Source organism: Podarcis vaucheri (genome assembly GCF_965113315.1).
Source record: "Podarcis vaucheri genome assembly, chromosome: 8".
NCBI classification, from domain to species: domain Eukaryota; kingdom Metazoa; phylum Chordata; class Lepidosauria; order Squamata; family Lacertidae; genus Podarcis; species Podarcis vaucheri.
Window position 1 is genome coordinate 61081315 of NC_138766.1, and position 27974 is coordinate 61109288.

General features: G+C 38.4%; 2 protein-coding genes across 11 annotated transcripts in view; both read right to left on the bottom strand.

Annotated features, from left to right (window-relative positions):
* The window catches only part of TRPA1 (transient receptor potential cation channel subfamily A member 1), a 387382-nt gene that overhangs the window by 30687 nt on the left and 328721 nt on the right, over positions 1-27974 (bottom strand). The gene's annotated exons all lie outside the window — the stretch shown is intronic.
* EYA1 (EYA transcriptional coactivator and phosphatase 1) overlaps positions 1-27974 on the bottom strand; it is an 84729-nt gene that overhangs the window by 13936 nt on the left and 42819 nt on the right. For all 10 annotated transcript variants that reach the window (XM_082233831.1, XM_082233824.1, XM_082233823.1 and 7 more), the window contains 4 exons: positions 21840-21929; positions 953-1011; positions 600-760; positions 308-422 (listed from right to left, as the gene is read on the bottom strand). In XM_082233831.1, coding sequence (XP_082089957.1) covers positions 308-422; positions 600-760; positions 953-1011; positions 21840-21929 — 425 coding nt within the window. The remainder of the gene's footprint in view (positions 1-307; positions 423-599; positions 761-952; positions 1012-21839; positions 21930-27974) is intronic.

Below are 27974 nucleotides of genomic sequence, written 5' to 3' on the forward strand. Positions count from 1 at the left end.
ACCTCCCTATTGCAGAACAAATACTATGTTGTTGGAAGGCAAAAGTGAAACTCTGAATATGCACTTTTAGGACAACATCACTATACAAAGATAGAAACCCACCAGATCATTCCAATTTAATTTCCATATTCCAGGGAGCTACAATTGGGATTAAAACAGCAGCTTCCTGCTAATTACAAGCACAAGCTTTATGGGGGGTGGGGAAGAATGTATATTAGTGGTAAAGATACATGGTGTCATTAGCGGAAATGCCCTAATTTATATTTCATGTTACTATGTGTTGCTGCCCCAGCTTGAAGCCACTTACCTAGAGTGAATTAGTGTGAGTGCTTTTAGTGCAAGTGTTAACCAAGAATCTGTAAGAGCTTCAATTTCTGCTCTAAGTTGCAACCATGCTTCTCTCTTTGCTGGACCCAGAAGACCTGCAGGGAGGAAAGGAGCAAGCACTGTAGTGTTTGCATTTCAGCTAAGATCACTTACCACATCTTACAGATCTATAAAGTGTGCAGCTCTAAGTAGCTGAGTAAACACAGCCATGTTGAAAAAGGTTCAGAAAGCAATGAGACTATTAAGCAGCATGCAGTATGACGGGCACTTGCCTCCAACATTATTTTTGTAGGTGTTGTAGATTTCTTTTACTCGTCTGTATCGAAAGGCCAGTTTTCTCATCCAGTCCACTCCTCCACGCACACCCGTTGCTAAGCATAAATTAGCGCTGGTAGCTGCTGCAGGGAAGCCATCTGTTCCGAAGTTATAGGTGCTGATTTAGTTGCAAGAAATTAAAAAAAATAACAATAATCAGACTATTCCAGACCAAGAACAACTGAACATTACGTGGGCAATTTAGCTGAGTTGCAAAAAGATCCAAAGGAACAACTGTACTAAAATTATTATTATTTATTTCAGTATTTCCTTTTCAGTCGCCTTCTTATATAAATCAGTATGGATTTACCTTAAGTCCTGGCCATTGTCATCTGATGAAACATCATCGATATGAACTTGGTCACATTCCTACAATGAAAGAAGGTTGCCACTATGTTTACTTTTATTTGACAATTACAATACAAAAATATAATTGTGCCAGAGCATTTTTTAAAAAAACAAGCAAACCTGCAAAACCAACAAATTAATTTATTTTTTATGTTGCTGTAAAGTAACAAGCATGCTCTATTTTTAGATGTTATTCTTCAGTGGAATTGGTGGAAAATATTTGCATATTTAAAAAGGAGGGTAGTTGAAACAATTACCATGTTTAGTTCTGTACATGTTCTTATAGCCTTTCAGGTACCTTCAGACTTCAATCTACTCAAAGCTGTTTCAGGCAATGTATGTGCATAACTAAAACCAGACATTTTGGTAAATGTAACATATTAGAAAAATTAAACCTGATGCTAACCACCAATGAAATTATGACCTCTGATTGCTGTTGAGCCACACACCAACACAGCCTGAGGCCAATGTTTCAGAATACTGCAGACCAAAAAAAATCTGTTACTTGTTTTCCATTCACTTGAGAATTGTGAGCTTCTTTCTCCTGGCTACCCAATCTCTTCTTAAAACATGGAATTAGCAAATCCAGAGTGCTGCAGGAACACTTTTAAAATCTACAAAGTAACTCTTTGCTTCCTTGAAACCTCTGCACAAATTAAGCCTCACACCTTTATATGTAGGTTTATCTGCCTGAAAATTGCCACATGAGTGCATTCCATTTGCTTCAACATTGGGCAGGAAAACATCAATTGCTACGTAACTTTTGGCACTTGATGAGTAAATAAAACACCTTCCAAAATAGCACTTTCATCTGAATCTAAGCTCTGTTTCTCAGATATTTAAACAATTGCCTGTGACCTCTCTTAAAGAAGTGAAGGCCAATAGCAAAGATGGTCCATTTTTAAAAAGAACAAATACATTGGAGCCACATATTTTTGTGTTGCTGGTTCCCTCTGAACAAATTTCTCTCTCTCTCTCTCTCTCTCTCTCTGGACTTGGGAGGGAGGGAGGGGAGATAGAAGTGGAAAGAAATTCAAAACAGCTGTTCCCTAACAGAATTAAAATCATGACCCTTAACCCCTGTTCTAAAACATCTATTTTCCAGCCAACCCTCTCCCAGCAAGCAGTGAGCTCCAAGGAGGAAAAGACTTTGACCTCATAACCTTCTTCTCCTCTCCTGAGGTCAACAACCTCAGATAAGGGAAAAAAAGGGGGGGAAGTCTATGTGGCCTCACATGATGGCTATGAGTCTGAGTATTTGAACACAGATTGCCTTTTGAGAATATAGCACAGAACAGTGGAACACAGCACTGGCACCAATGTGTGTGTGTGTGTGTGTGTTAGGGGGAGCATGCAGAAAAGCTGGAAGCATTAAATATTACTGTTCAATGCAAGTTTGGTGGAAGTTTAAAATGCATACTGCCAGCAGCACAGAGTTAGGTTTACACTGCAGTAAAATAATGGTTGAAAAAAGATTAATTGAATGGCAAACATTTTTCATATATAAGTTGCTTTTACAAGTCTCTGAATTTATCCTTATTAACATTAAAATTGTCTTAGCAAATTTATTCTAAATATGAAAATCAGGAGCAATGCATAAAGGGAAGCACAGAAAATCCATTGCTAATGGCAAATTATACAGATACATGCCATCAACACTGTGCTGAACCAAGATTTTATTTGAGGCAGGCATTTGCAGCAGCAATAAAACTAATGTGCACCAGTCTGAGGAGAACCAATTAACATATGTTGAATAGCTTTACCTGTGTGCACACCTACATATATATGTGCATGCATGTACACACATACATGTATGGAGTTTGGTTACTCATTATTTTTACATACATGTTTGCAAGCAGAATAGTTCTTCATGGCATCAAAGCAAGTAACGGCAGGGAAACAGAAAGGACAATAATGCAATATGATTTCTTTAAACTCTGGGAAAGCTGAAGGAAAGGCAAGAGTTAACAAGAGCAGAGTTGCTCCCATCTGTTTCATAGTTTTTAGCTGCCTGGTGAAAAGGAATAATAGTATACCTACAAAGGGGTTAAGAGAATCTGAAACATAAGCAAAATATTGGGTTAGAGCCAAAGTTGCTTCCCTTTACTTGGAACCCGCAGCTCTTCCAAGACCCAAAATTGGATGGAGCAGATTTTTGGGAGTGATGGGGTCTCCAGGGGGAGTCAGGATCTGAGTGTGACATGTTCTGTTAGTTGCCATTCTCTTCTCTACTCCACTAACCAACCGTCACAGCTAGCTAAGAGGATTAAAAAATATATGACTACCTAGGGATAATAGGATTATTATTATTATTACAATTTTACCTTGGAAGTCGAACGGAATGTGTTCTGGAAGTCTGTTACTTCCAAAATGTTCAGAAACCAAAGCACGACTTCTGATTGGCTGCAGGAAGCTCCTGCAGCCAATCGGAAGCTGCGGAGGCCCCGTCGGATGTTCGGGTTCCAAAGAACATTCGCAAACTGGAACACTGACTTCCGGGTTCGTGGTGTTTGGGAGCCAAAACGTCCAAGTACCAAGGCATTCAGAATCCAAGGCATTCAGAATCCAATTATTCACTATTACTATTACAATCTACACTATTACTAGTACAATCAGAATCCTTAAATTATATAAGCTTACAATCTGAAACAAGGTAGTCATAATGAATCCCTTTTCAATCACTGGAATGAATTACTATTGGCTTGCTTATGACAGTCTATGATTTATTTATTTTTGCTGGGACTGATCTTCTAGGTCCTCTTGCAGCACTATAGCCTCTGAACAATCGCATAAAGATAAAATGCATTTTCTAAAGTGTGGCAATAATCCACACAACTAGGCAGTAACATCTCCCAACATTTGCTACTTTTGGAAAGTGAGATTTTTAAAATTGATAAATATATATTTGATACTTTTTCAGGTGTTGAGTAGGAAAAAGACAAGTGGGACAGATTAGAAGTGGAATGTTCTTGATAGGAGAGCGGGAAGAATATCGATGGTGAAAAAGGAACTGTAGGAAAAGCAATTCAGAACAAAAACAGTCAGAAAAGATGGAGAGAGGTAACACCAAGAAAGGAATGAAAGAGAAGTGGAGAAAATGAAAAGAGGCACCATGACCAGCTCAGTGGATGAAGGGGGAGAAAGGTAAACAAAAGATAAAAGCCTGGCGGGTTCTATTTTAAATGGCACTGCAAAGATATAAAATCTATAGGTAAATCCCAGGTTTTTGAAAGAGAAAAATTCTTTAACGGCTGGGAGAGATGGGGGAAAAAATTAAACAGCAAATTCAGCTGAAAGAAGCCAATTACCCTCTAATTCTTAATGAATCTATTGTGTCTATTCTCTAAACATCCTGTGTTTGTTTTTGCCTTTTGGAGATTTTTGATCTAAGGAGGAAGCATTCAAAGCATTGTTCAGTGTAGGTTAGGTATAATTAAGTGTCAACAGGTTTACAAGACTTAACTTCTGAAAGCTTTAATTTGCTGAATTGGGATTTGAGTCAAATGAACTTCAGTGGAATGACTGACAGCCTGTCAATCTCTTCATTGCTACACTTCTGAAAATTCTGATGTACTGACAACTTCAAAGGCTCACAGAAAATAAACAAGGAAGAACTGCAATGGATAACAAATGAGGTTTTAAGATATGCATCCTGCATAGATATATACAAATAATAAATGTGCTTTATTTATAATTGTAACAGGTCACAACACTGTAATAATGTAAAAAAAAAGCATTTAGTTCTAAATACAAACATTTAAATCTCTATGAAATTTCCACAAGAACTACAATTGTCTCTGATTTGTATGTGCAACTTACATGTCTTCCAATCCATGCAATTTTTTTTGAAGATTCTTTATCTCTGAACTAATTAAGTAGAATAGTTGAACAATGCTTACAGTAGTTCTTAATTTCTTATTAACTATGCTGTTTTAAATGTACAGTTTATATTGAGTTCCCTTAGTAATGTTCTCTTTTGAAATGTTGAAGATTTTTTTGTTAACTTTGCTGCGTTAAATGTGCATTCTGTTGTTGACTTCCTTTGTAATGTTATATTTTGAATTTTTTAAGGTAATTAACAGGAAGCTAAAATACTATGTTGCTTTGAATGTATACTTTATATATTACTTCCTTCTGTGGTGTTTTATTCTGAATTGCTTTATTTGATGTTTTATTGTAAGTTGTAAATTACTTTGAGATTTTTTTCTTAAAAATATAAAGTGGTATTGAAATGAAATGAACAGTAACATCAACAACAACGAAAACAATATATGCCACAAATGATTTAGCTTTTTAACTAGAACAAGAAACAGAAGTTGTATTTTAAATCCATCAATTGTATCTATTTATGGATGTTGCCTTGAACACGCTTTAGTTGAAATGGTAAATTATGTTTTACACACATCTATCTATCTATCTATCTATCTATCTATCTATGGACTCAGACCAGGACCTTAGGATGTAATAATGAAAAGAACAGTTGCCTCTGGTAAAATATCTTTCCTCCATCACAGACTAAGCACAAAGCCCTACCACATTAATAATAATAATAATAATAATAATAATAATAATAATAATAATAATAATAAATTTATTTATATCCCGCCCTCCCCAGCCGAAGCCAGGCTCAGGGCAGCTAACAACACTAAAATAGTGCAACATTATAAAAACATCATAATAAACCACTTTTTCACATGCTCACATGATTCACACAACTCATTGAATAACATTTCATTGGAGAGATCAGACAATTACATTTCCCAACTCTTGCTTTCAACCAATTAAAATAAACACTTTCAGGCAGGTGGCAAGTTGGTAGCTGGACATGAGTCTGTACGCAAACATTAAACTGAGGCCATTTTTGCCTATAATTACATTATTTTGGTTCTTTTTGTCATTTTTTCAAGGTGCACAAGTGACATGATAACATAAAATACATTTTATCATTCAGTATACTGCAGTAAAATCAAAGGGAAAAAAACTGTAACAATGGCTCTTAACTTTGCCAAAAGCATGTCAGCTGCAATGATGTAATGGCTCCACTTTTATACTTGAAAAACTAAAAAAGTAAAATCAAGTCATTCGTAGCCTCAACGAGCAGTGTGTGTAAAGGCTTTGGACAAGTTTGCGCATAATGAAAAGGGACAATATGAATAACTTTATAAATATATCCTCTGAGAATGTGAAAGCATTACAGGCCAGAGTTCCAAACCTGCTGATTACAGCTAAAATACACTTCCATGTTTGCTTAATCTTCCTAATTTACCGTGAGAAAACTAACACCATGCTGTCAACTAATTGTTTCAGTGATTTGCTTTACAAAGTAAAATGAGCTGAGAAAAAAAACAAAACAAAACTCCTTCAGAGCTAGCTCTTTTCCTTTTGCCTTTACATCAGGGTGTCCTTTGAGACTGGCTGGATGTTGGCCAACTCACAGGAAATGATCAGTGGATTCTCTGTTCCCCTTGTATCTGTCATTATGCAATTATCCCCACTGCTTCACTTTTCCCCCTACTGAACGAACAGTAGAGAAAATTGGTCCAAATATGTGTGAGAACAAGCCGTTGAAGGTTCAAACCTATATTTGTATGTGCGTGCATTTATTTTGTTGAAAAGAAAAATACAGCATGTTTGTTCCAACAATATTCTTCCCTTTACTTGCCTCTTCATATGCTGCAATTTATTAGACCAAAGAAAGCTCAAACTTCAAGAAACTTGTTCACCTTGACATTCCTAACTGAAACAACACTTAAGCATGTGCTTAAACATTTATCCCTTCTCCTCCTCTTCCTCCCCGGCCCTCTCTGTTTTTTATTTCACTACCGTCAACCTTTAGATGGTGAACCCCTAAGGGCATTTATAGATATACAAATATGGCCCCATAAATAATCATAATCACAAAACGTAAACAACTTTATTTTGGAACTGTCTGAACTGTCTACATGTTTCAGTGTAGCATTTGTCTTTGATGAAGCACTTAATTTTAAAGCCCATTCATGGAATATCCAAATATCAAAGCCCTGCACCTGCAGGGAATTCCTACACAAAACTATGAAGGAAAGAATCCCATTTGCACATGGAGAATTTCAAAGCATGTGAAGAATATTCCCTGCTTGCCCAAGGAAAACAAGGGACTTATTGCACATGTTTCAGAGCCCTATCAGAGTTGTTGGAGTGGGGCTTTCACTATGATCCATGAATGAATGTGCACTAATTACCTGTGTAGTGGACCCAATCCTGATACCTTCACTGTGTTTGCGCTTCCAAGCATGGAGATGTGAGGGGGTTGCTCCTCCTCCATTTCTTGTATCTGGCAATATAATATCTTTTCCTTAGGGCATCCATTGCTATTTTGTTCAGTGCCTACTTATCACTGGCTCACAATCTCCTTCTCTTCTTCCTCCTCTCATGTAATGAGTGAAACCACCACCTCCATGCCCAAGGTAATTTGTTAATATATAGGTATTAATTTACATAAAGAAATGAATATCCTTGGAGGATGTGCCAATGAAGAGCCTTAAGGGTATTGCCTCCTTTTCCCATTCTGTCTGCCATAAAAAGTAACTGTTTGTAAAACCTGCTGGTTAATTTCCCTTCTGGTTCTGCACTCCCCTCCCCAGAGAAGCCAGTGCTGGAAGGTTCATGAGAACATTTTTAAATGCTGTAGACAGCAACATGCTTAGGACCTTGGAGCAACTAATCAGTGCTCACTTGCCATCTGGCATGTGGGATAGGGCATTACATTTGATTCTAGACTATCATAGTACATATAAAATGAAGTTGTTTTATGAGAGGGAACTATATTGAACTACAGTGGTACCTCAGGTTACATACGCTTCAGGTTACAGAGTCTGCTAACCCAGAAATAGTACCTCAGGTTAAGTACTTTGCTTCAGGATGAGAACAGAAATCGTGCTCCGGCAGCACGGCAGCAGCAGGAGGCCCCATGAGCTAAAATGGTGCTTCAGGTTAAGAACAGTTTCAGGTTAAAAACAGACCTCCAGAATGAATTAAGTACTTAACCCGAGGTACCACTGTAATTACTAACCTGTCATGTGTCCATTAATTTCAGTTGGTCTACTTTGAGTATGAGTTAGTTGGAAAGTGTGGAGTACATTTAGCTGTGTTGGATGTAGTGCTGTAACGAAAGATGTATTTATTTGGAAGGATGGAAGAAGTGAACCAACTGAAGACTTATTTATCAGGCAGTCGCTGCATTTTGTAAATGGTTATTTGATGGTGTATGTGTGATCACACCTGTTTTGTTATTGATAGCTGGAATGTATGATTTTATTGAGTTTCACAGGTACTGTACTCCTCCTTGGGATTATTTTAATTTATAACCAGATAGCAAATTTCATTAATAAACAAACCTTTTTTGACATCTGTTTAGCAAAACCAATTAGAAAAAGGTAAAATAAGGTAGCTAAAATTGACTTATTTTGCATTTAAATCTCTAGTTCTTATTAGTGCTTATGCAGCATCTATTTGCAGAAATAGGCCTTTTTATGTGCAAAAGCCATTCCAAAATAACTGGGAAATTATTTTTAATTGTACCTCCTTCGTCTCTATTCGGGACCACTGCTGACTTCCTGTTAGTTACTGACAATCAAAGCTTAAGTGCTTCTGCCTAACCCATCATCACAAAATTCCTGTTAACATACAACATAAATCCATGTGAAAAAGGAGAGACTACAGTTCGCAGGTTCTCAATACTAGCCCTCAATTGGCAGAACCTGTCATCCCTGTCTGGTTTGCACTTTGTGACCTGGACATTTCCTCAACTTTCCCACAATAATTATTCTGTGCAAAGGGTAGGAAGAAAGGTGCAGATTACCTGTGGGACAGGCACAAGATATAGAGAACAAAGAGAGCTCTTGAAATCCATTTCATTCCGTCTGACAATTTGTGGATTAACAGTCAAGGAATTAAAACTGACCTTGAAGAGTTTCAAAATACTTCCAGTTAAATTCAGTGTAATGAACCTACACAATTTACATTCATACTACAACGACTGTTAATGAAAGGCTAAGACAAAAATTAAATTACATGAAAGGTCCTGACTTTTTATGTAGTAAAAGGCAGAATTTTCCTTTGCAAACTGAATACACACAGAATTCCATTTAATTTAGGTGAGGATGGGAGAGAGTGAATGAATAAAATTCAATATAAGCAACAGTAGAAAGCAGCTATTCCCCCTGTTTTACTCTCATTTCTTCCACGAGAGGAAGCACTCCTCGCATAATAATGACCAAAAGATCTGCTACTTTTCATTGCCTGAACTAACAGTATTCTTCATTGGACAACAAACACCATATCAACGTTCCTTTTTCTGAACAAACTGGTATGGCCATGGGCATTTTCCTGACAGATTTACAGATTACACTGTACAAAATATTTTCTTGTGTACTCTTTCACAGCGGCAAGAACAATCAATAATTTCCCATTGGAAGAATTCAGCAAATTTATCAGTCAAAAAAAGAGAAGATTATAGAGAAATGTTTTTCTCCCTCTCTCACAATACTAGAATCTGGGGATATCCAACGAAGCTGTATGTTGGAAGAATCAGGACAGCACCTAGGTAAACTACAAAATTACCTCCCACAAAATATAGTTAAGGCCACCAACTTGGATGGCTTTAATAGAGGATCAGACAAATTTGTGCAGGTTATCAGTGACACAGTGGCTATGTTATACTGCTGGAGGCAGATTGCCTTTGAATGCCAGTTTCTGGGAACAACATATGGGGAGAGCCTTGTTGTGCTCAGGTTATGCTTGTGGAGTCTTCTGGGCATCTGGTTACCCATAAACAACCAGTGACCAACTGGTTGTTCTTATCAAGGCTTGTTTTCAAGACAATTTATTAATGGACAAGCTCATCTACCTACCCCTCTAGAAACTGTCACATAAAGGTTGTTAGGGGTCATGCAAAACTTGAAATATTATATTCAGTATGGAACCCATTTTATAGTATCATTTTGCTGAACTAGTAAGACAAAGTAATTACAGCTTAAAGAATATATTTGAATATGCTTATATTGCATAATGTTATGTTATATATAGGGATGCGGGTGGCGCTGTGGGTTAAACCACAGAGCCTAGGACTTGCGAATCAGAAGGTCGACGGTTCGAATCCCTGTGATGGGGTGAGCTCCCATTGCTCGGTCCCTGCTCCTGCCAACCTAGCAGTTCGAAAGCACGCCAAAGTGCAAGTAGATAAATAGGTACCGCTCCGGTGGGAAGGTAAACGGCGTTTCCGTGCGCTGCTCTGGTTCGCCAGAAGCGGCTTAGTCATGCTGGCCACATGACCCAGAAGCTGTACGCCGGCTCCCTCGGCCAGTAAAGTGAGATGAGCGCTGCAACCCCAGAGTCGGTCACGACTGGACCTAATGATCAGGGGTCCCTTTACCTTTATGTTATATATGTTGAGAACTTCTGAGTTATACTGTGACTACTTAACCCAGAAGCCTGTCTCTGCTACTTTAATTTGGGCATAAGACAGTTGTGGATACCTTAGTAACAGTTGAAAAGGTAAATGATATTTCAAGGTAACAGTCTGAAAACAACTAGCGTGAGAAGCCACTAGTTCATATATGTACCACGTGGGTGATAAAAAGCAAGTGTATTGGCTGAAGGGGTCAATAACTTTGATTGGTGTAAAAAGGTCTATACAGAAGCAGTGATTGGTCACTAAAAGACCAATAGGTGAGAGCCCTGTCGGGGCAAGAATATGATTGCTCAGAGGAGGTTCTGATGGGATGGGAGGGGGACCAGGAGAACAAAAGGCAATACAGAGTCAGTCAGTTGTTGACTGGGAGAGTATAGAACTTGGATTTGAGAAAAACCTAAGGCTGGCAGTCTGAGACCAGAGCTGGTGGCTAGAGAGAGCAAGAACCTGTGGTGTGAAGTTGGGGTGAAGCTTCAGGTTGGCAGCAGAGTCCATCACCAGATGGCTTCAAGCAGAGGTCTGACCAAAGGGTGAAATTCAGCAAGCAGTGCATGAAACTTCTGGACTATTGTAGAAGTCAAAAGCAGCAGGAAGAACTTGAGGCAGAAGAGATCTATTATATAGCATCTGTTCCTAGTTGTAGGCAATTGACTGGAGTGAAAGTCAGAGAAATCTGGCCAGAGGGATAGGCTACTGAGAGCTTATTTGGCTTGAGAAGACTTTTAAATACCAGGCACTGTAACTAAATGTACTGAACCCTGATTAATTCAGAACTGTACACTTAAGCGATCTTATTCTGCCATCTGAAAAGCAACACATTATTTCTTTATGTAAATAATTCCCTTAACATACCAGTGTGTGTGTGTGTGTGTGTGTGTGTGTGTGTAAAACTTGTCTTTGGGAACCAAACCACTGGGTTTCTCTTACAGAAGGAGGGGTTGTTTGGTGGCAAAAGTTAAAAGTTTTATAGACGATGCAAAAATAACAAAGAGTTGCGACATCTTAAAGACTAACAAATGTATTATGGCATAAACTTTTGTGGAAGCTTATGCCATATTAAATGGCTTACTCTTTAAGGTGCTGCAAGACTGCTGTTTTTCTTTTTTTTGCGGGGGGGGGGGGCACTGCTACTTCTCTGGAAATAGTTAATGCAGCATTCCTTAACAGTGACATCTATCTGAGAACTTCATTATACACTATGGTAGGAAGTTCCATAGAGTCAGGTCTCAAAGGCATTTCAAAGGGAAAATGGGAAATCTATGATTTTCATCACATTTTGTGATTGTGCACTCTACATAATCTAATTAAATTGGCTGTATTTGTTTGTTTTATTAATTTTTTTCCAGACTATGTTTAGAAGTAGTCACTTTACTGAAAAATTCCATATAAACATAAGGAAGGTATGATAAACCAAATATTTTAGGATTTCAATGAGTTTCTAACTCATTTTACATCTCACCTACTGATTATATTTATTAATTAAAAAAATCTTAACACCACTTTTACGTTAAAAAAAATGCTCTAGGTAATTGACAATATAATAAAACAACTACAATAGCAAGATTACCTGATTTTAAAAAGAGAAAGGAAAACAGAAGTGATTAGAGCAAGTCAAATGCCTGCCAAAAAGAGGGGGGAGGAACCAGTTTGCACAGAAGTGGAAGCTGATCAAAGAGTGGGTGATATGGGTATTCCTTGGTAGGAAATGCCAGAATTTAGGACAAGTCACAGAAAGGCCCTCTTCAACATTCCAATGAAACACAGTTCAGATGCTGGTTGGAGGTGAAAGAAAACCTCTGCAGAAGGTCTTAATAGCCAAGCAGTCTTGTATAGGGGAGGGTGATCCTTCAGTTATCTCAGTTCCAAAGCTGTTAAAAGGTTGAAAGGTCACACTCAACCTTGTGGATTGAGCTTAAAAATGAATTAAAACCAAGTAAAGCTGTTATAAAAAGGAAGTCATATGTTCTTGATAACCAGTTCCAATCAGTAGGCTGGGTGCAACACTGCATACCTAAAGAGGTTTTTAGACACCTTTCAAAGGCAGTTCCATGTACAACACTTTGTGGTAGTCTAATTGTGATGTGACGAAATCATCTGACACCATGCCAGATTTGTTTCCTCTAGTGTGCATACTAACCTAAGCTCAACAAAGGTCATCTAGGTTCAGAGTTGGATCCAGAGGCACTACCAGACAGCAAGCATGTGCACTGAGAAGAAGTGTACTCATATCACTAGATCAGCAGTTCAGTTAACCACCTTTGTCTTGTCTGCATTAAGCTTTAATTTATTTGCTCCCATCCCATCTATTACCAGCATCCAACACCAGTTCAGCACCTCTACATCTTCCCTGAAATGACAATAGAAAGGATAGCGTGGGGTGCCGCATTACAAATTCTTGGATTATTTCCTCCAGCAGTTTCATGTATATGTTAATCATCATAGAGAAACAAGATAAAACTCTCTGGGTGTCAATAGGTGACAACACGCTTATCTCACCTCATGACCTTCTGAAATTATCCTTCCAGGAATTAACAGAACCAGCACTAAAATATGTATGTATTAGAACAACAGATTTTGGTTAGTAACCCTTTTCTTAATTAAAAAAACCCAAGCGGTATTCAGCTAACACATTCTGTCAAGGCCATAGCATACATAGACTTGCTGTCTTAATTGGTTTTAAATTCTTTTAGCCCATACTTATAGACTACAGCAAGTAAGCCTGATTGAGAAGACATGGGATGAATTCTCTTGTCATTCTCTTTCTAGGTTTTCTGACTGAACAAAATAATCACTGAACTAAATGAAACTCACATAGAGGTTTTATTGTAGTACTCCTGAAACAGAAGACGACTCTGGGGGCCCTGGATCTAAAGCTCATTCTGGAAGCCTGAATTATACCACTCCTCTTTATTGTTTTCAGACAACTTTGCAAATAACTCTCTCCCACTTAAATACCTAATAGCCCAACATTTCCCATTCTTTCATAACGTATATAGAAATGGAAGGTTGCCCAGAGAGTCCAATATGGTCATATTAAATTTCAAAGAGTACACTTGTCAAAAATGAGAGGTAAAGTTAAAAAGGAGAGTGAGGGGAGACACATTTATTTAACAAACTTGGGGCATTATGTCAAACTGAATCTGAACTAAGAAGTGGTATAAACCTTTATTTTTTCCTGAAGACTGAACCAGCTAGTTCCTGCAGGCCTGCCAGTTACTGAATCACAACTAAACCAGAATAGTGTTAGTTACAGATGAAACTAGAATTGAACAACAACAACACAAAGTAATGATCCGACTCCCTGTTTAAAATTCAGTTAGAATGTATACCACAGTTTAGAAAAGTGCAAATAAGTTTAAGATGATCTGTTTAATAAGCAAGGTTACAGGATAGAAACAGGCCCAATCCAGAACAGTTTTCAGTCTAAGCATGGAATGTTGCAGTAGATAGCCACACTCCAGGGCTTACTACTCTACTTCTCTAGTAGTAGGTTCTAACTACTCTGTAATGCAGAACACTTCAGCTTCCAGAACTACTTCCTCTTACAGTCACTGCAAAACACATGTAATTACTGTCCCACCCCCTCACTTGCTTCCTTCCCACAAGCACACACCTATCTCATGTTTGCTTTTAATCCTCTTGAATTCTTGCTGCTCCTCATTTAGCTTCCAATTCCAAGCATGAAGACTATAAAATTCAGCAGCTGTAGCTGCTGAACAGTTCATCTGCTTGAACTGTGCACTTTTCACTCTGTTTTTGTTTTAATAACAGCTCTTCTCTCTTGTTGGGTTCTGGACTTAAGTCAGGATATGTCTGTGGACACAGTTTTGTTTTCTCTCCACCCCCTGCTCAATGCACTTCAGGTAGTGATACTTGCAGTGCAATCCCAACCTCTTATCTGAGCTGCTACAAAGGGCTAGGATTAAGGTAGGAGCAACCCTCTTTCAGGCTCCATTAGCCTCTGCCACTGCAGAAGTCCCCACTGCATCCATGGGATCAGGAAGCTACTGCCAATGGTTCTCCCACCAGTGACAGCTTGTGTAAAATCCACAAATCAGGACCTTTCAGAGCAGGATGATGGTACAGCAAAAGAGACAAAATTATCTCCTCCTTTCTTGGAATTCAGCGATTGCTCCATGGTTCTGTGGCCAGGGTTTAGAATTTTTCTGTGGGCAAGAATGGGGAATAAAGTTTTCATGCTTCTTTCTGCAACCACAATGACTGAAAATACACTATCAAATGAACTCTGGTATTTTAGTCATTTAAGCTAATACAGTGGTACCTTGGGTTACATACGCTTCAGGTTACATACACTTCAGGTTACAGACTCCACTAACCCAGAAATAGAACCTCGGGTTAAGAACTTTGCTTCAGGATGAGAACAGAAATCGTGCTCTGGCGGCGCGGAGGCAGCAGGAGGCCCCATTAGCTAAAGTGGTGCTTCAGGTTTAGAACAGTTTCAGGTTAAGAACGGACCTCCGGAATGAATTAAGTACTTAACCCGAGGTATCACTGTAAAGCTCTTCATTGCTAGTACCATTTGGCAACTTGGGCTGCCTATTTGGTAGCAAAAAATAAAATAAAAACAAATCTCAAAAACAAGTCATGCCAGATGAATCTCTCTCTCTCTCTTTTTTGGATAGAGCTAGAAGCTTTGTGGATGAGGGGAATGCTGTGGACATAGTGTATCTTGATTTCAGTAAGACCTTTGACAAAGTACTCTATGATATTCTTGCAGAGTAGCTGGTAAAATGTGGGCTGGATAAGGTAACTGTTAGATGGATTTGTTGCTGGTTGACTGGTCGAACCCAAAGAGTGCTCACAATTGGTTCCTTATCATCCTAGAAAAAAGTGGCAAGTGGGGTGCCACAGGGTTCTGTTCTGGGCCTGCTGTAGTTCAATGTCTTTCTAAATGACTTGGATGAAAGAATTGAAGGGATGTTTGTGCAGTTTTCAGATGCCACAGAAGACAGAATTGGGATTCAAAATGACCCGAATACCTGGCTTGGAGAAAGAAAGAAAGAAGCTAATGCTAGTCTAGGCTGCATGAACGGAAGTACAGTATACTGATCAAATGAAGTAAGAGTTCTGCTCTGTTCTGCCTTGGCCAGACTATAGCTGGAGATTCCAACTAACAATCAGTAAGAACTTTCTAATGGTAAGAGTTGTTTGACTGTGGAACAGACTTATTTCGAAGATGGTGGACTCTCTTTCCTTGGAGGTTTTTAAAACAGAGGTTGGATGGTCATTTGTCATGGATGCATTAGCAGGGATTTCTGCATTGCAGGTGGTTGGACTAGATGACCCTCGCTGTCCTTTCCGACTGTCCTTTCCTACAATTCTTTGATACATAGAACAACAACAAGCACAGTCTCCATTGATTCTAGAATAAAATGTCATGTGTAAGAAGCCTTGAAATCTGTACTTTTTTGGTTCCTTTCAGCGTCTGTTTTCACATTTTTTTAAAAAAGCAACTGAGGTACAGAGCTAAAAAAAATATTTATTTTCAAATTAAATGATCAAAACATATCTGTAAATAAAAAGCCTAAATTTCTAGCATTCGTTATGTGGACATCATGTGGAGCTCCAAGCAACTATTTTACACAGACTGACAAACTACTTTGAAAATATTTTGTTAAAAAGCAGTATATCAGTTGCATGCATAAATAAATAAATAAATAAATAAATAAATATCTAGTATGTATCCTACAGACTAAGCCTAGCTGTTTCATAAGTTTTAATGATTTGAATAGGATTTACTTCCAATAAAGTTTGCTTGGAATAAGAAACTTATAGTGTCATGTTATGCATGTTTCTTTCTGAAGCAAGCTTGACTTTGTCTAATGGGGCTTACTTTCTAATAAGTGAATTTAGGATTGCAACTTTTTTCTTTTGCCTTTTGCTTTGTATATCTCTGCCACATCTAAATCAACTATCTCAATTACCCCATCAAAAATGTACACAGTATAGGTATGTTAGCAGGTATGAGTAAGTATAAATTCAGTGTGGATGTATGTGTTTATGTGTGTAGAAATGAACAAAATACAGTTACATTGGTATGTCTATATCATTTATTTATTTATTTGATTAATTTCATAAAATTTGTACAATGAAATAGTAAATTTTATTCCTTTATATATATAAAAAAACTCCTTAAACTTATCTACTGGTTATAGCATTACCAAGACAAAAATGTTTACAAAGTAGCAGTGTAAACCACTACTGAGCAATTAGATTTGCCAAATGGCTGGAGACTGCTGTTCTAAGAAAACTTAAAGGTTCATGTCATGTGGCCAGCATGACTAAGCAGCTTCTAGCAAACCAGAGCAGCACACGGAAATGCTGTTTACCTTCCCGCTGGAGCGGTACCTATTTATCTACTTGCACTTCGTGCTTTCGAACGGCTAGGTCGGCAGGAGCAGGGACCGAGCAACGGGAGCTCACCCCATTGTGGGGATTCGAACCGCAACCTTCTGATCGGCAAGTCCTAGGCTCTGTGGTTTAACCCTCAGCACCACTTGGAAGCAAATCCCACTGAAAACAATGGGGCTTACTTTCAAGTACATTGGGGTTAAATGGTTTGTAAATGACACCTTATCTGGATAATTAGAAACTCAGATAAACAGGAACGTGGAATAGCACTGGTGTTTACAACAGAATGCTCAGCGTGTTGGGAAATGAGTATCATGGAAAATGTATAATATGGGTATGGGTGGGTTAGTAAGTTGTTTTGAGAAGTAGAGTCATATTATGCAAAAGGAAAACTATACACATGAGAAAGTATTTGAATTTGGTGGAAGTGATCTGTGCTTCTCAGCAGCTGCACTAGAAAATGTCTGGCTGCTGCCAAGAGATTGTACAGATTTGTCTGCTCCATCATACTCCAAAATGCAAAGCTCAGTACTCAGTGTTATTTTTTCTGATGGAGGAAAGTCTAAGATATAGCAAACACACCATATAGATGAAGAGAGTGAAAATTGTATTCCTGCTAATGCACCATGACCACACTGTTTAGGATATTATTCCAGAGGTGTAGACATCCCGAGAGAGAAAATTAAGAAATTAAGAAAACATCTATTCATATAAATTCATTGTCACTGACTGAGAGTGTTGGTGTTTATGCCCAGGAGGTTTGCTTTTATCCTAAATGCTATCTCTGCAACCCCCCAGGCCACATAACAAGCCATCTGTGAAGCTCCCTCAAGTTAAAAACAGAGTTTACAACATACCAGGTGAGAGGGAAGGCAGGCAGGAATGGTGGGTTGGGGGGAAACGAAAAACATTGCAGGGTGGGAAGAATTAGTTGCAAGGAAGCATTTCAGGTCATGCCAGACCAGTGAGAAATGACCAGTGCAGGCAACAAATTCTCCTAGCTGAAGCCAACTTGTATGTATATGGATGCTGCTCTTACACAATACAGTTGACAAACCAAAAGGTCAGATATATTGTATTGCTAGCCCATACATAATTCAGTGCTTTCAGGCAGCCTAATAAGCTGATGCTGAAAACACCCCAGCAGCCAGGGTGTTTATTCATTGTTGCTCAGTGTCTACTTTGATCTATAAAGAAAGAAACTTATATGACCTTACAACTGGTCTGTCTCCAGAGTAGAACAGTGGGTGGCAGGGGGCAGGGAGGACACACAGTTAAATCCATCACTAAACTGAACTAAAGGAAGGTTCATCCAGTGGTGATTAAATCAAAAGTGACGCAAAGCTTTCCCTAGAACTCAATGCAGAGTGGAAACAAACCTGTTTAAGGGGTTTGAAAGGCTCAGATAACTTCCCTGCCATTGTTTTTCATGCCTCTACACTTCCTGGTTCTGCCTGAGACCAGATGTGCCAAAATACTCTAATAAAGAGTGTTGTCATAACCCAGCAAGAAGCCGGAAACACAAGTAATCTTGTAAGCAGAAAAAATGTTTTCATGTTCAAAACATCTGCACATACTTTTCATAAGGACCAAATACTTCTCGAACACTGTCACATTGTCTATTCAACTATTTATAATGATCACATGAGGTGTAACTATTAGTATTCCTTTTCTAGAAACTCCCCCCTCCTGAAACCTATTGTGAGGTTTTGCAGTGCAGTGCACATTAAAATCTTCCACATTTTCTGAAAGAATGTTGTTTTCTGTCCTTTAGAGTGTTAAAAGAAAATGTATAGTTCAGAGAATTACTGTGCAGTTGGTCTTTTTAAAGTTTCTATTCCAAAACTATTATCTAGAATATAAATGTCCACTCTACTACAATACTGCAGGGCCACAACTAACATAAAAGGATTACAGTATTAGTGGAATAATTTACTAAAGGCACAGCCACATATTATGAAAACAAGGGGTTGCCACTGAAAACAGCAGCATCACCACCACTGCCATAATCATTCTTAATCGCCACCATTGACTCTTAATCAGCTTCTAAACTACTGTCTCAATGAGATTTACACATAAGAAATTAAACACAGTTAAAAACACATAAAGAGCAAATGCATGTAAAACAAGACTAAAACCTTAACAAGTCGAAACTGGTGCTAAAGACCCATTTATGCAGCCAGAAAAGCCTGTCAGAACAAAAGTTCCCACTTGTTTCTGGAAAGTGCAGATAATGGAAACCTGTTGTATCTCAACAGGAATGCTATTCCACAGAACAAGGGAAGCCACACTAAAAGTCCTGCTCTGAACAGCATGGGTGATCCTTGGAACTTGCAGGATAAACTTTCCTGCACTCCACATCAATATACTGGGTTCAACATCCTTTTTGAGGTGCGGCAATAGAACTGCACATAATATTTTTAGGAATGTACAATGTGATCACAAATTCACATACTGAAATGGACTGACTGAAACTGCTTTTGAAATGTCACCATGTTTCAAAAGCAGCTTACAGTGTGAATTGAGAAGATGCTGCTCAGGAAACTCAGCTCATAAGCCCTGTGTGGCATACGCAGTAAATTCCAAAATACTCCGTTAACGTTGCCAGCGTTTTGTCATAACCACTAAACTTATAGTTAATTTCTATTGACATCAATTGTAGTTGCAAGAAGTTACAAGGCCTTACATATGTATACATGTAGATTTATGGTTGGGTAAAACAAAAGAAAACACTATAAACTATTGGATGTAGGCTTAGGATATGATACTATTTTTTAATAGCTTGCATAAAATTGAATGCAACCAAAAATACATATACAGCCTTGGAAAGTAAGGACCCTTGTTATTTTCTTTTTTGGAAGAATAACAATCCAATACATGTCATTCAATACCAAAACAATAAATGTCTTTAACATTAAATTGCATTATTGAAAACACTTGCAAATGCATGAATTCTTGCATTTTAAATGTGAAGAAATAAATACTTCACTAAGGAATGAAAGAAAAAATAAAGCACATTTAAATAATTTTATTACATTCTTAAGTTGCCAATTCATCTGTGAGTAGTTTCTTTGCAGATGAAAAGAAATCAAAATATAGGACAGATGTTTGAGAAACCACATTTAAGGTTCCTCACACACTAGCATTTTTCAAATGATATTGGCTCATCTATTAAATAAGGTGTATTTTGCTTGATTTTTTAGAAAAGGAAACATCAGGAAATATTTAAAGGCCAATTGCTGCCAATTAACTTTGATCAGCAAAAGTTGTATTTGAATCTTTTGGATTCTTTTGCCTGTCTGGAATAACATACATTTATAAATTCTAACAAAACAACAACGTGATGATTAATGCCTGTTGGCAGCCCTGCCACAAGCTTGTTTAATGGTTGGATTTTAAATAAACAGCTGTCTTTATTATGATGGGAGCAAAACTTGACTGTTTTAATATATTCTTTTCTTTTTATGATAATAACAACAGAAATTGCCTTTCCCATTGTAAGATTAAACAGACAAGCACTTTACTGGAAGTCTATGCAGAAAGTTCCAAAAAGATGAATACAAAAGTAACAGCATCGACGACTGAAATGGCTTCCCATTTTTCTTTTTCTTTTTCCAGTTCATGTAATAGTTCTACTGCTGAGATCCTTCTGATCACAGAGGTCCCTGCTGCTGTATTCAGCTAGTTCTCTGGTCACATTTCATTACTCACATGGAAAGGTCTACTGACAAGCTGAAAACAACCACCACAATCAACTACAAATGTCTATGAATTGGTCTTCACACAAGACTTGTATGATTAATGAAAAGAAGTGGAACAAGCTCTATGTACTATGTAGGCCTGGGCAATATATCAATATATCGCCCAGGACTGGTACATGGGGGCAGACCGCAATGACAGCTTCATTCAGCAGTATATCACTGGTGAAACCGTCACTGCTTTTGAGTTCCTCTGCCTCCAGTGTCCAGCAAGACAGAGGGAGAAACAAACTAGCTGGGAGATGGAGGCAGAGGGACACAAGCGGCGGCAGTTTCACCAGCAATATACGGCAATGTTGAAGACCCAACATCGCCCAGCCCTAGTCCTATGCAGAAACACCGTTTTAATAAGCAGCTGAGTCTACCAATCATTCAACATTAATGATTTTCCTTGGGTTAAAAGACAGACTTCCTCCCAGTGGGTTGCAATTGAGAAAGAGACATACACCTAGTGATCATTAAGAAGGCAGCAAGGTTTAATATTCAATTGTCTGCATAAACAATTATGTTTTGATGTTTGAACTTGCATACTTTGATCAAAATTATAATAACTGAATAAGATATAGCCATCAACACTCCAAACAACGTTTTCAGCTACTAAATGTGGAAGTGCAACACATTACAACTGATATTTTGTGTGAGCAAATATATTCATGCAGCTCTTGTGCAGCATAATTCCAGATTACCCAACATACTGTTTTCAAGATGTTGCAGGCCTACAGCTCCTATCATCCCTGACCACTGGCTACGCTGGTTCGAGTTGATGTGAAGTGGAGTACCCCTGACATATTCAAGCAAATAAGCATTTCTGATAGGTCAAAACAACCCTCACTCCAATGTTGATGGCTGGTGTGTGTAGGACTAGGATGGCACATAGGTGTCGCCAAGGGTAGGGCTTTGCTGCATTGGGGAGGCTCCAGCTGCATCCAGGTGAGTGGAAAGCTACTGCCAATAATTCTACTGCCATCACTAGCAAGTGGAAAGCCCAGAAATTGGACTTTTCATGGGTAGCAAACCACCAGGTCAGGAGCAGATCCCAAACCGTCCAGATCGCCTGTAGGGTCTGATATTTGGGCCTGGCAGTTACACCTGCTTGGAGTGAAAAGTGAGGAGGAACCCTCCTCATTTTCTGCCAAGGCTGGTATGAACCAGAAGTGACATTGCGGATCCAATGTTATTTTCCTCCCTTGCGCCAGCTATGATTGCCCTCTACAAGCCTATAAAAAGAAACTAATAGTAAATTTTGTCTTGATAGAACTATAATTACTTACTTCTAAATCATTAAAGAATAGATGTGTGTCTGCCAAGTTGAAAATCATCTCCTCCATCCTCAGTCCCAAGGAAACAGAAGTAGGGGGGTCCTCAAAGAAAAAAATAACAATTATAGTCGGTAATGTATAGAAAGAAAGCCTAGAATTCTACAGTTCTCTGCCACCCAAACCAGTCTGTTATGAGCCCAAATTTTGCATTTATTTATTTAGGTTATTTATACATTGAAGCCAGATGTGTTCAGAGGGAGGGAAAGGCTTCTTTGATCCAGCTTCCTACTCCCATCCCCCTCCGCCTGTTCCTCCAGAGTCTGCCATCCTAGGTCTGAGCCCAAAGGTGCTCCAATGAAGTACTGTTGTTGTTGCTGCAGTAGTTAGGATGTGGGATATTGTGGACTAGAGCAGTTTGGGCTACATGGTGTGGAGGGGTATGAAGTGATTTGCTAAAAAGGTGGGCAAGGAAATATCCTATGCATGAGGGTTTTTTTCGGGGGGGGGGTGGAGGTCACTGTAGTCTAATTGAATAGAAATACGAAGCTTCCTTATACTTTGGCAAACCTTTGTTTCATAGGTCCTCAGGAGAGTTTCCTCAGCTCTGCTACATGAGCTCAATTCTGGAAAAATACTAGGAACTGAACCAGAACCTTCCACATATATTCTGAAATAGATCTATGGACTCCTCCCGAAATACTACACAATAGATTTAAGGACTCTAATAAAATACTAATCATTCAGCTATAGCCCACCCATATGGAGAAGAAATCTATAGGGGGGGTTTTATTCATGTACAACACACTTTAATTGCTCTACAGACATTACCATAACAAGTTACTTCTTACTGATCTAATAAAATCAGAATGTGCTCAGCATTGTGGTTTACAAATACAATACAGATGTGTGTGTTTAATATACATTATTAATCTATGAATTGCAACAGGGCCCTAGTATATACATAGGGCATGCAATTTAACAAAATTATTTTTCAAGGTCATGAACATGAAAACATAATTTTGAAAGAATGGGTTATAAATTTTAAAAAGCTAATAAATAAACTAGATTGGGATAGATATTTCCCACATTAATCAATCATTCGTCTGGCAATAACTTCCCAGAGTGTTTCAACATAAATGCTTTAAATTCATTAAAACAACAAAATACAACTATTTTGTACTTAATGTTCTGATGTGTATAGGTAATTTTGCTACTCTGAATATATTCATAAAGAAAAATGAGGTTTGAAATCTCTAAACCTAACATGGCTGCCCATCCAAGTGGGGGCAAAGAACAATGCTAAGAACAGGACAAAATTTATAAACATAATTTATTTAAAATATATGTATATGTGTATCTATATCTATATCATCTATATCTCAAAGGGAAGGGTAATAGATCAGAGCTAGAGCATATGCTTTGAATGAAAAAGCTTCAGGGTCTGAAAAGAATTGAGTATGAATTCCTGGAGACCCACTGCTAGCCAGTGTAGACAATATGGAGGAAGATGTTTCTATATTATATAATATACATTCCAGTCTGGTTTCTCGTTCCAATTCTAACTACTATTTCCAGGCCTACATTTCTTTGATTAGCTTATTCCCTTTTCTCCTGCATCACAGAGCAGAATCCTATTATTATGAATAACCTCACTTTCCTACCTAGAGTCTCTGGAACAGCAATATTGCAAAAAAAAAAAAAAAAAAAAAAAAATTAAAAAAAATTAAATTGACACTACCAAGAATCTATAGCGATAAATTTCTCACTGCTCTCCTAGATTCTCTCTGTTCCCAAACCAAACTGCACTGACTCAAGCAATCTACAGGATAAAGATTTTTTTTAAAACAAAAAAGTATTGTGCTTGAAATCCCTGTGTACACTTAACACAAGTACAATGGTGTATAGGGTTGGTGTAATCAAATACTACAACCCAAGTCCTCTTTTGCTATTTGGAACCATTAATTTCCAAATAATTACTGGGAACTGAAAGTTAAGGAAAACTACCATCCATTGTAAGTTTATTAGGATTTGTAGTTCAATGTGAATGTCTAATAAGGTATAAAGGTGCAAATCTCAGGTGAATGTTCAGTTTAAAGGGGAAATACCAGTGTGATAGACCACATATTCTTTTCTTGAACATGGAAGTCAGGGTACAAAAACTATCAGTATGTGATTTTAAAATGTTCATTCCCTTTGTTCTGTGGGTAAGAAGTAGTTGAAAAACAGGAAAGTTCACTTATTGTACGTGTCTTGGCTTATTTTCCAGTTAAGCTGGAAAGCCACAACTGAAGACTTCTGTGAAAGAGGGTTTTTGTTTTCCCTCCCCTCTTCACAGAACATTAAAGCACACATAAGGATCTCTTAGAATTAAATCAGGTAGGCTTCCCCGCCCCCTAGAGAAAATAACTTTTCTGATCAGGATTGCAAAAATTCAAATACCATTAAGGTGGTTCAGACATAATGTTAAACCATTATTTGGAGGTACATGAATGAGTTGTTAAGGAGCCTTGGGTTAGCACTCTTCCTCCTTTTCTACCCTTGCACATGGCAATTCCCTACCTCCTTTCATCTGAACTAGCTAACTATGGTTTTTGTTGTCCTGCAAATCAGGATTTAACACTAGGGTCTGGCAGTGAAATGGGAAACGTGGAGAGTGGACAAACCAAAATTGCTCATTCATATAGTACCAAACCATGGATTGATGTTACATCTGAACCATTTAATGCTGTAACTTTTCTTAGTGTCTTTCATGTTATGCAGCAATTGATTTTTAAAATAGTTTCAAATAATCATTCATGAAGCACTTGGCATTGACCACTTTGTGGTGCATGCCAGCTGTTAACGCTGTAAGAGGTGATTTGATTAGAGACACAAATCTGCAGAAGGTAAACATTTGAAGAATATATCCAGCACTTCCACACTTTCTTTTTTAGCACAGCTGCTGGTCATTTTTTTTTTGAATGAAATGTAAACATCTTTATTTAAGATAGTACTTATATTGCAGAGAAATTGCTTTTGCCCTGCGCTCAAATGACAGCATTTTGTTAATGAGAAAATGCACACACAACCCCTCCAGCCATATCTATTGCCATTATGATTGGTGTGAGAAATGTGAAATGTGAATCTCATGATCACCCCATGGCTAGCATCCACAACATCAGTAAGTGTTGTTGTTGTTTTTTTGTTTTTTTGTTTGTCAGTTTGTCAGATATATTTGTTATAACGCTATCTTTTTTTCAAAAAGTGAGCTATTTAGATCCATCTTAAAAGGTCTAAAAATATAATGCATCAAACCTGGACTTCTTCACTTCCACCCACTACTATGGCAGAATTACTGAAGAAGATAAAATGGTAATTTTGATCAGTGCCAAAATTACTATCTCTCCCCCCTTGACTTGTCACTGTAACTTCGTTGCTTTGCTTCTTTTCTTCCTCTCATTGAAACAGAGCTCTAACAGCAATAAAGGGACCCCTGACCATTAGGTCCAGTCGTGACCGACTCTGGGGTTGCGGTGCTCATCTCACTTTATTGGCTGAGGGAGCCGGTGTACAGCTTCTGGGTCATGTGGCCAGCATGACTAAACTGCTTCTGGCGAACCAGAGCAGCGCACAGAAACGCCGTTTACCTTCCCACCAGAGCGGTACCTATTTATCTACTTGCACTTTGACGTGTTTTCGAACTGCTAGGTTGGCAGGAGCAGGGACCGAGCAACGGGAGCTCACCCCGTCGCAGGGTTCGCACCTGATTTAAATGTGATGCTGAGTATATAAATGCAAACCACTCATGCAAGGTTACATGTGGCCAGCCTCTTATTTAAATCAATTGACACTTTGTACATGTGCAGTATTAATACACTTGCACAGAGTACACCTGGGGAGCCCTGTTCACTAATGCTGCATTCACTGGTGTCTGTAACCCTAGCATTACTTTTAAAATGAACACCAGATTTTGGGCAAACTGTACAATGCACATTCATGACACTTCTCAGCAAAAAGTTGTCCTGAATTGGCCAATTCCTTTTTGCTCTGAGCTGCATTCTAATGAGCACATGAGGTTTTGTTTGCTGTTGCTTCTTTCATTCAGGAATGAATCAAATTTCACTCTAACACACTAAAGTTGCTTAAAGTATGAGAAACTCATGCAGCACAGCAATCTTAACCCTGGCCAGGGAGCAACAAGGTGGAGTAGAGGACTGACTGCTAAAACCCAAAACTTGCTGCATCGAACCAGCCAGGAAATTGAAGTGCCCCCTGGCTCCTGCTCCCAGTTTTTCACTATATAACTGGAATGGCAGAGAAGATCTAGAATCAAGCCCTTTAGGGGACCCCAAGCTGTCAGCATCTCACCTTATTTTGGAGAGTTCCACTGATAGGAAAACCACCAAACATGGCAGCTACAGTAGAGCCTCTCCAACTGGTGGCAAATGGAGGCCACCAAAGAGAAGACTGCACAATATCCTAATCAACAGCACCCCAGACATCAACATCAAGGGAGATCAGGATTGCACTGTCGGCAATACAATATACAAAAAACATACACCACCCTTTTGATGAGAAATTAAAAAAAAATCCTCCAGCAAACACTGAAAAGCTTGATTGTGCTCCTAAACATTTATCTAGCCTTTGTAAAAACAGCACTTCATACTAAGAACAAGAGAAACAGAGATTACGTTGACTAATATTTTAAGGGTAGCGTGCAGTGCTTTATCACATCATCATTCTGAAGCATGTCAGAGATATACACACGAGCCCATTTATTTAATAGCAGGATAGCTTTGACATACACACATCAAAAGTTATTTATTCAGTTCTCTATAGATTAAAGTGCTTGATCTATCTTAAAGTATTGGAGGCAATTTCAGTGCCTTTTTTCAATTAATTTTTTTTACACTGAGTCATACAGTGCAAGCACTCCTTTTTTTGGACATCTGCCATAGCAAACTCCCTTTCATAATCTTATACATATTTCTTTGCTTTCACTCAACGTAAGTAATAGGGAAAACACATTCATTTCTTTACTAGTATATTATCAATTTAATTGGGGTGGGAAAGACTTCCTCACATCCCAAAGTCCAGTAGGGGAATTATGGGGCTGTAATGCTATTCAAGGGAAGAAGTTTTAGAATATTAGGAGAGGGTGATAGTTGGGCCTAGCACTGTGGGAGCAGCTGCAGCACTACTCATTCCGGTGCATTGGGATACTGTGAAAAGTCCTAGACTGTGTGGGAGGAAACCATGCTGCAGCTGTTCCCATACCACTATCAATCCTTGGAGAACAGGGGGAGCACTATAGCTCAGTGATAGAGGCTTTGTTTGCATGCATAAGGTCTCAGGTTCAGTCCATGGCATCTCCATGTAGCAATGAGACCTGCCTGAAACCCCAGAGAGCCACATCCAGTCATTTTGGATGATACTGAGCTAGACAGACCACTGGTTTGACTCAGTATAAGGCAGCTTCATAGGTTGAAAACTGGACGAATGTAATGGGAAGAGCCACAGAACATGATCTTCCTGCATGGTATGAGACTTCTTATGTCATAGGGCTCTTGCAGTCAGGTTGTTTATGTGGTTAATCCAAATAAATGTGGTTAATCCACACTTTCTAGTGCAAATAGCCCATCATTTTTCCAACTGCAGAAAGGCCAATTAAAAAGGTGATGGGAAATTAAACTGGAAATTGCAGGCTAGCAACCAAATGCTGATGATGTCTTATAACCTCTGTGTGAACGTAATAGAATGAATGCTCCCAGAGACAGTAATAAGAATCTTAAGGGTAACTGCAAATTAAGGCCAAAAGCCTAACTAGTCCAGCATGGTGTTTCTGACAGTGACCAAACAGATACTTATGGGAAACAATCAAGAAGGATATGAGTGCAATAGCCATCTTCTGCTGTTGTTTCCCAATGGCTGATATTCAAATCATGCAAATATTGGTTGGTTTATTTGTTAATAGAATATAATTATCTAATTCCTCACTTCTAATTTATAAACAAGGTCGAATAACTCTGTAGGATAAAACCTTAACCACACTGACTGGGAAATAAGTAGTGGGACTTACTCCTGAGGAAACAAGCATGGGATTACACTGATAATTAGATCAAAGCAATTTATGATCTGACAATCTTGTATACTACTAGTTTTGTTTTT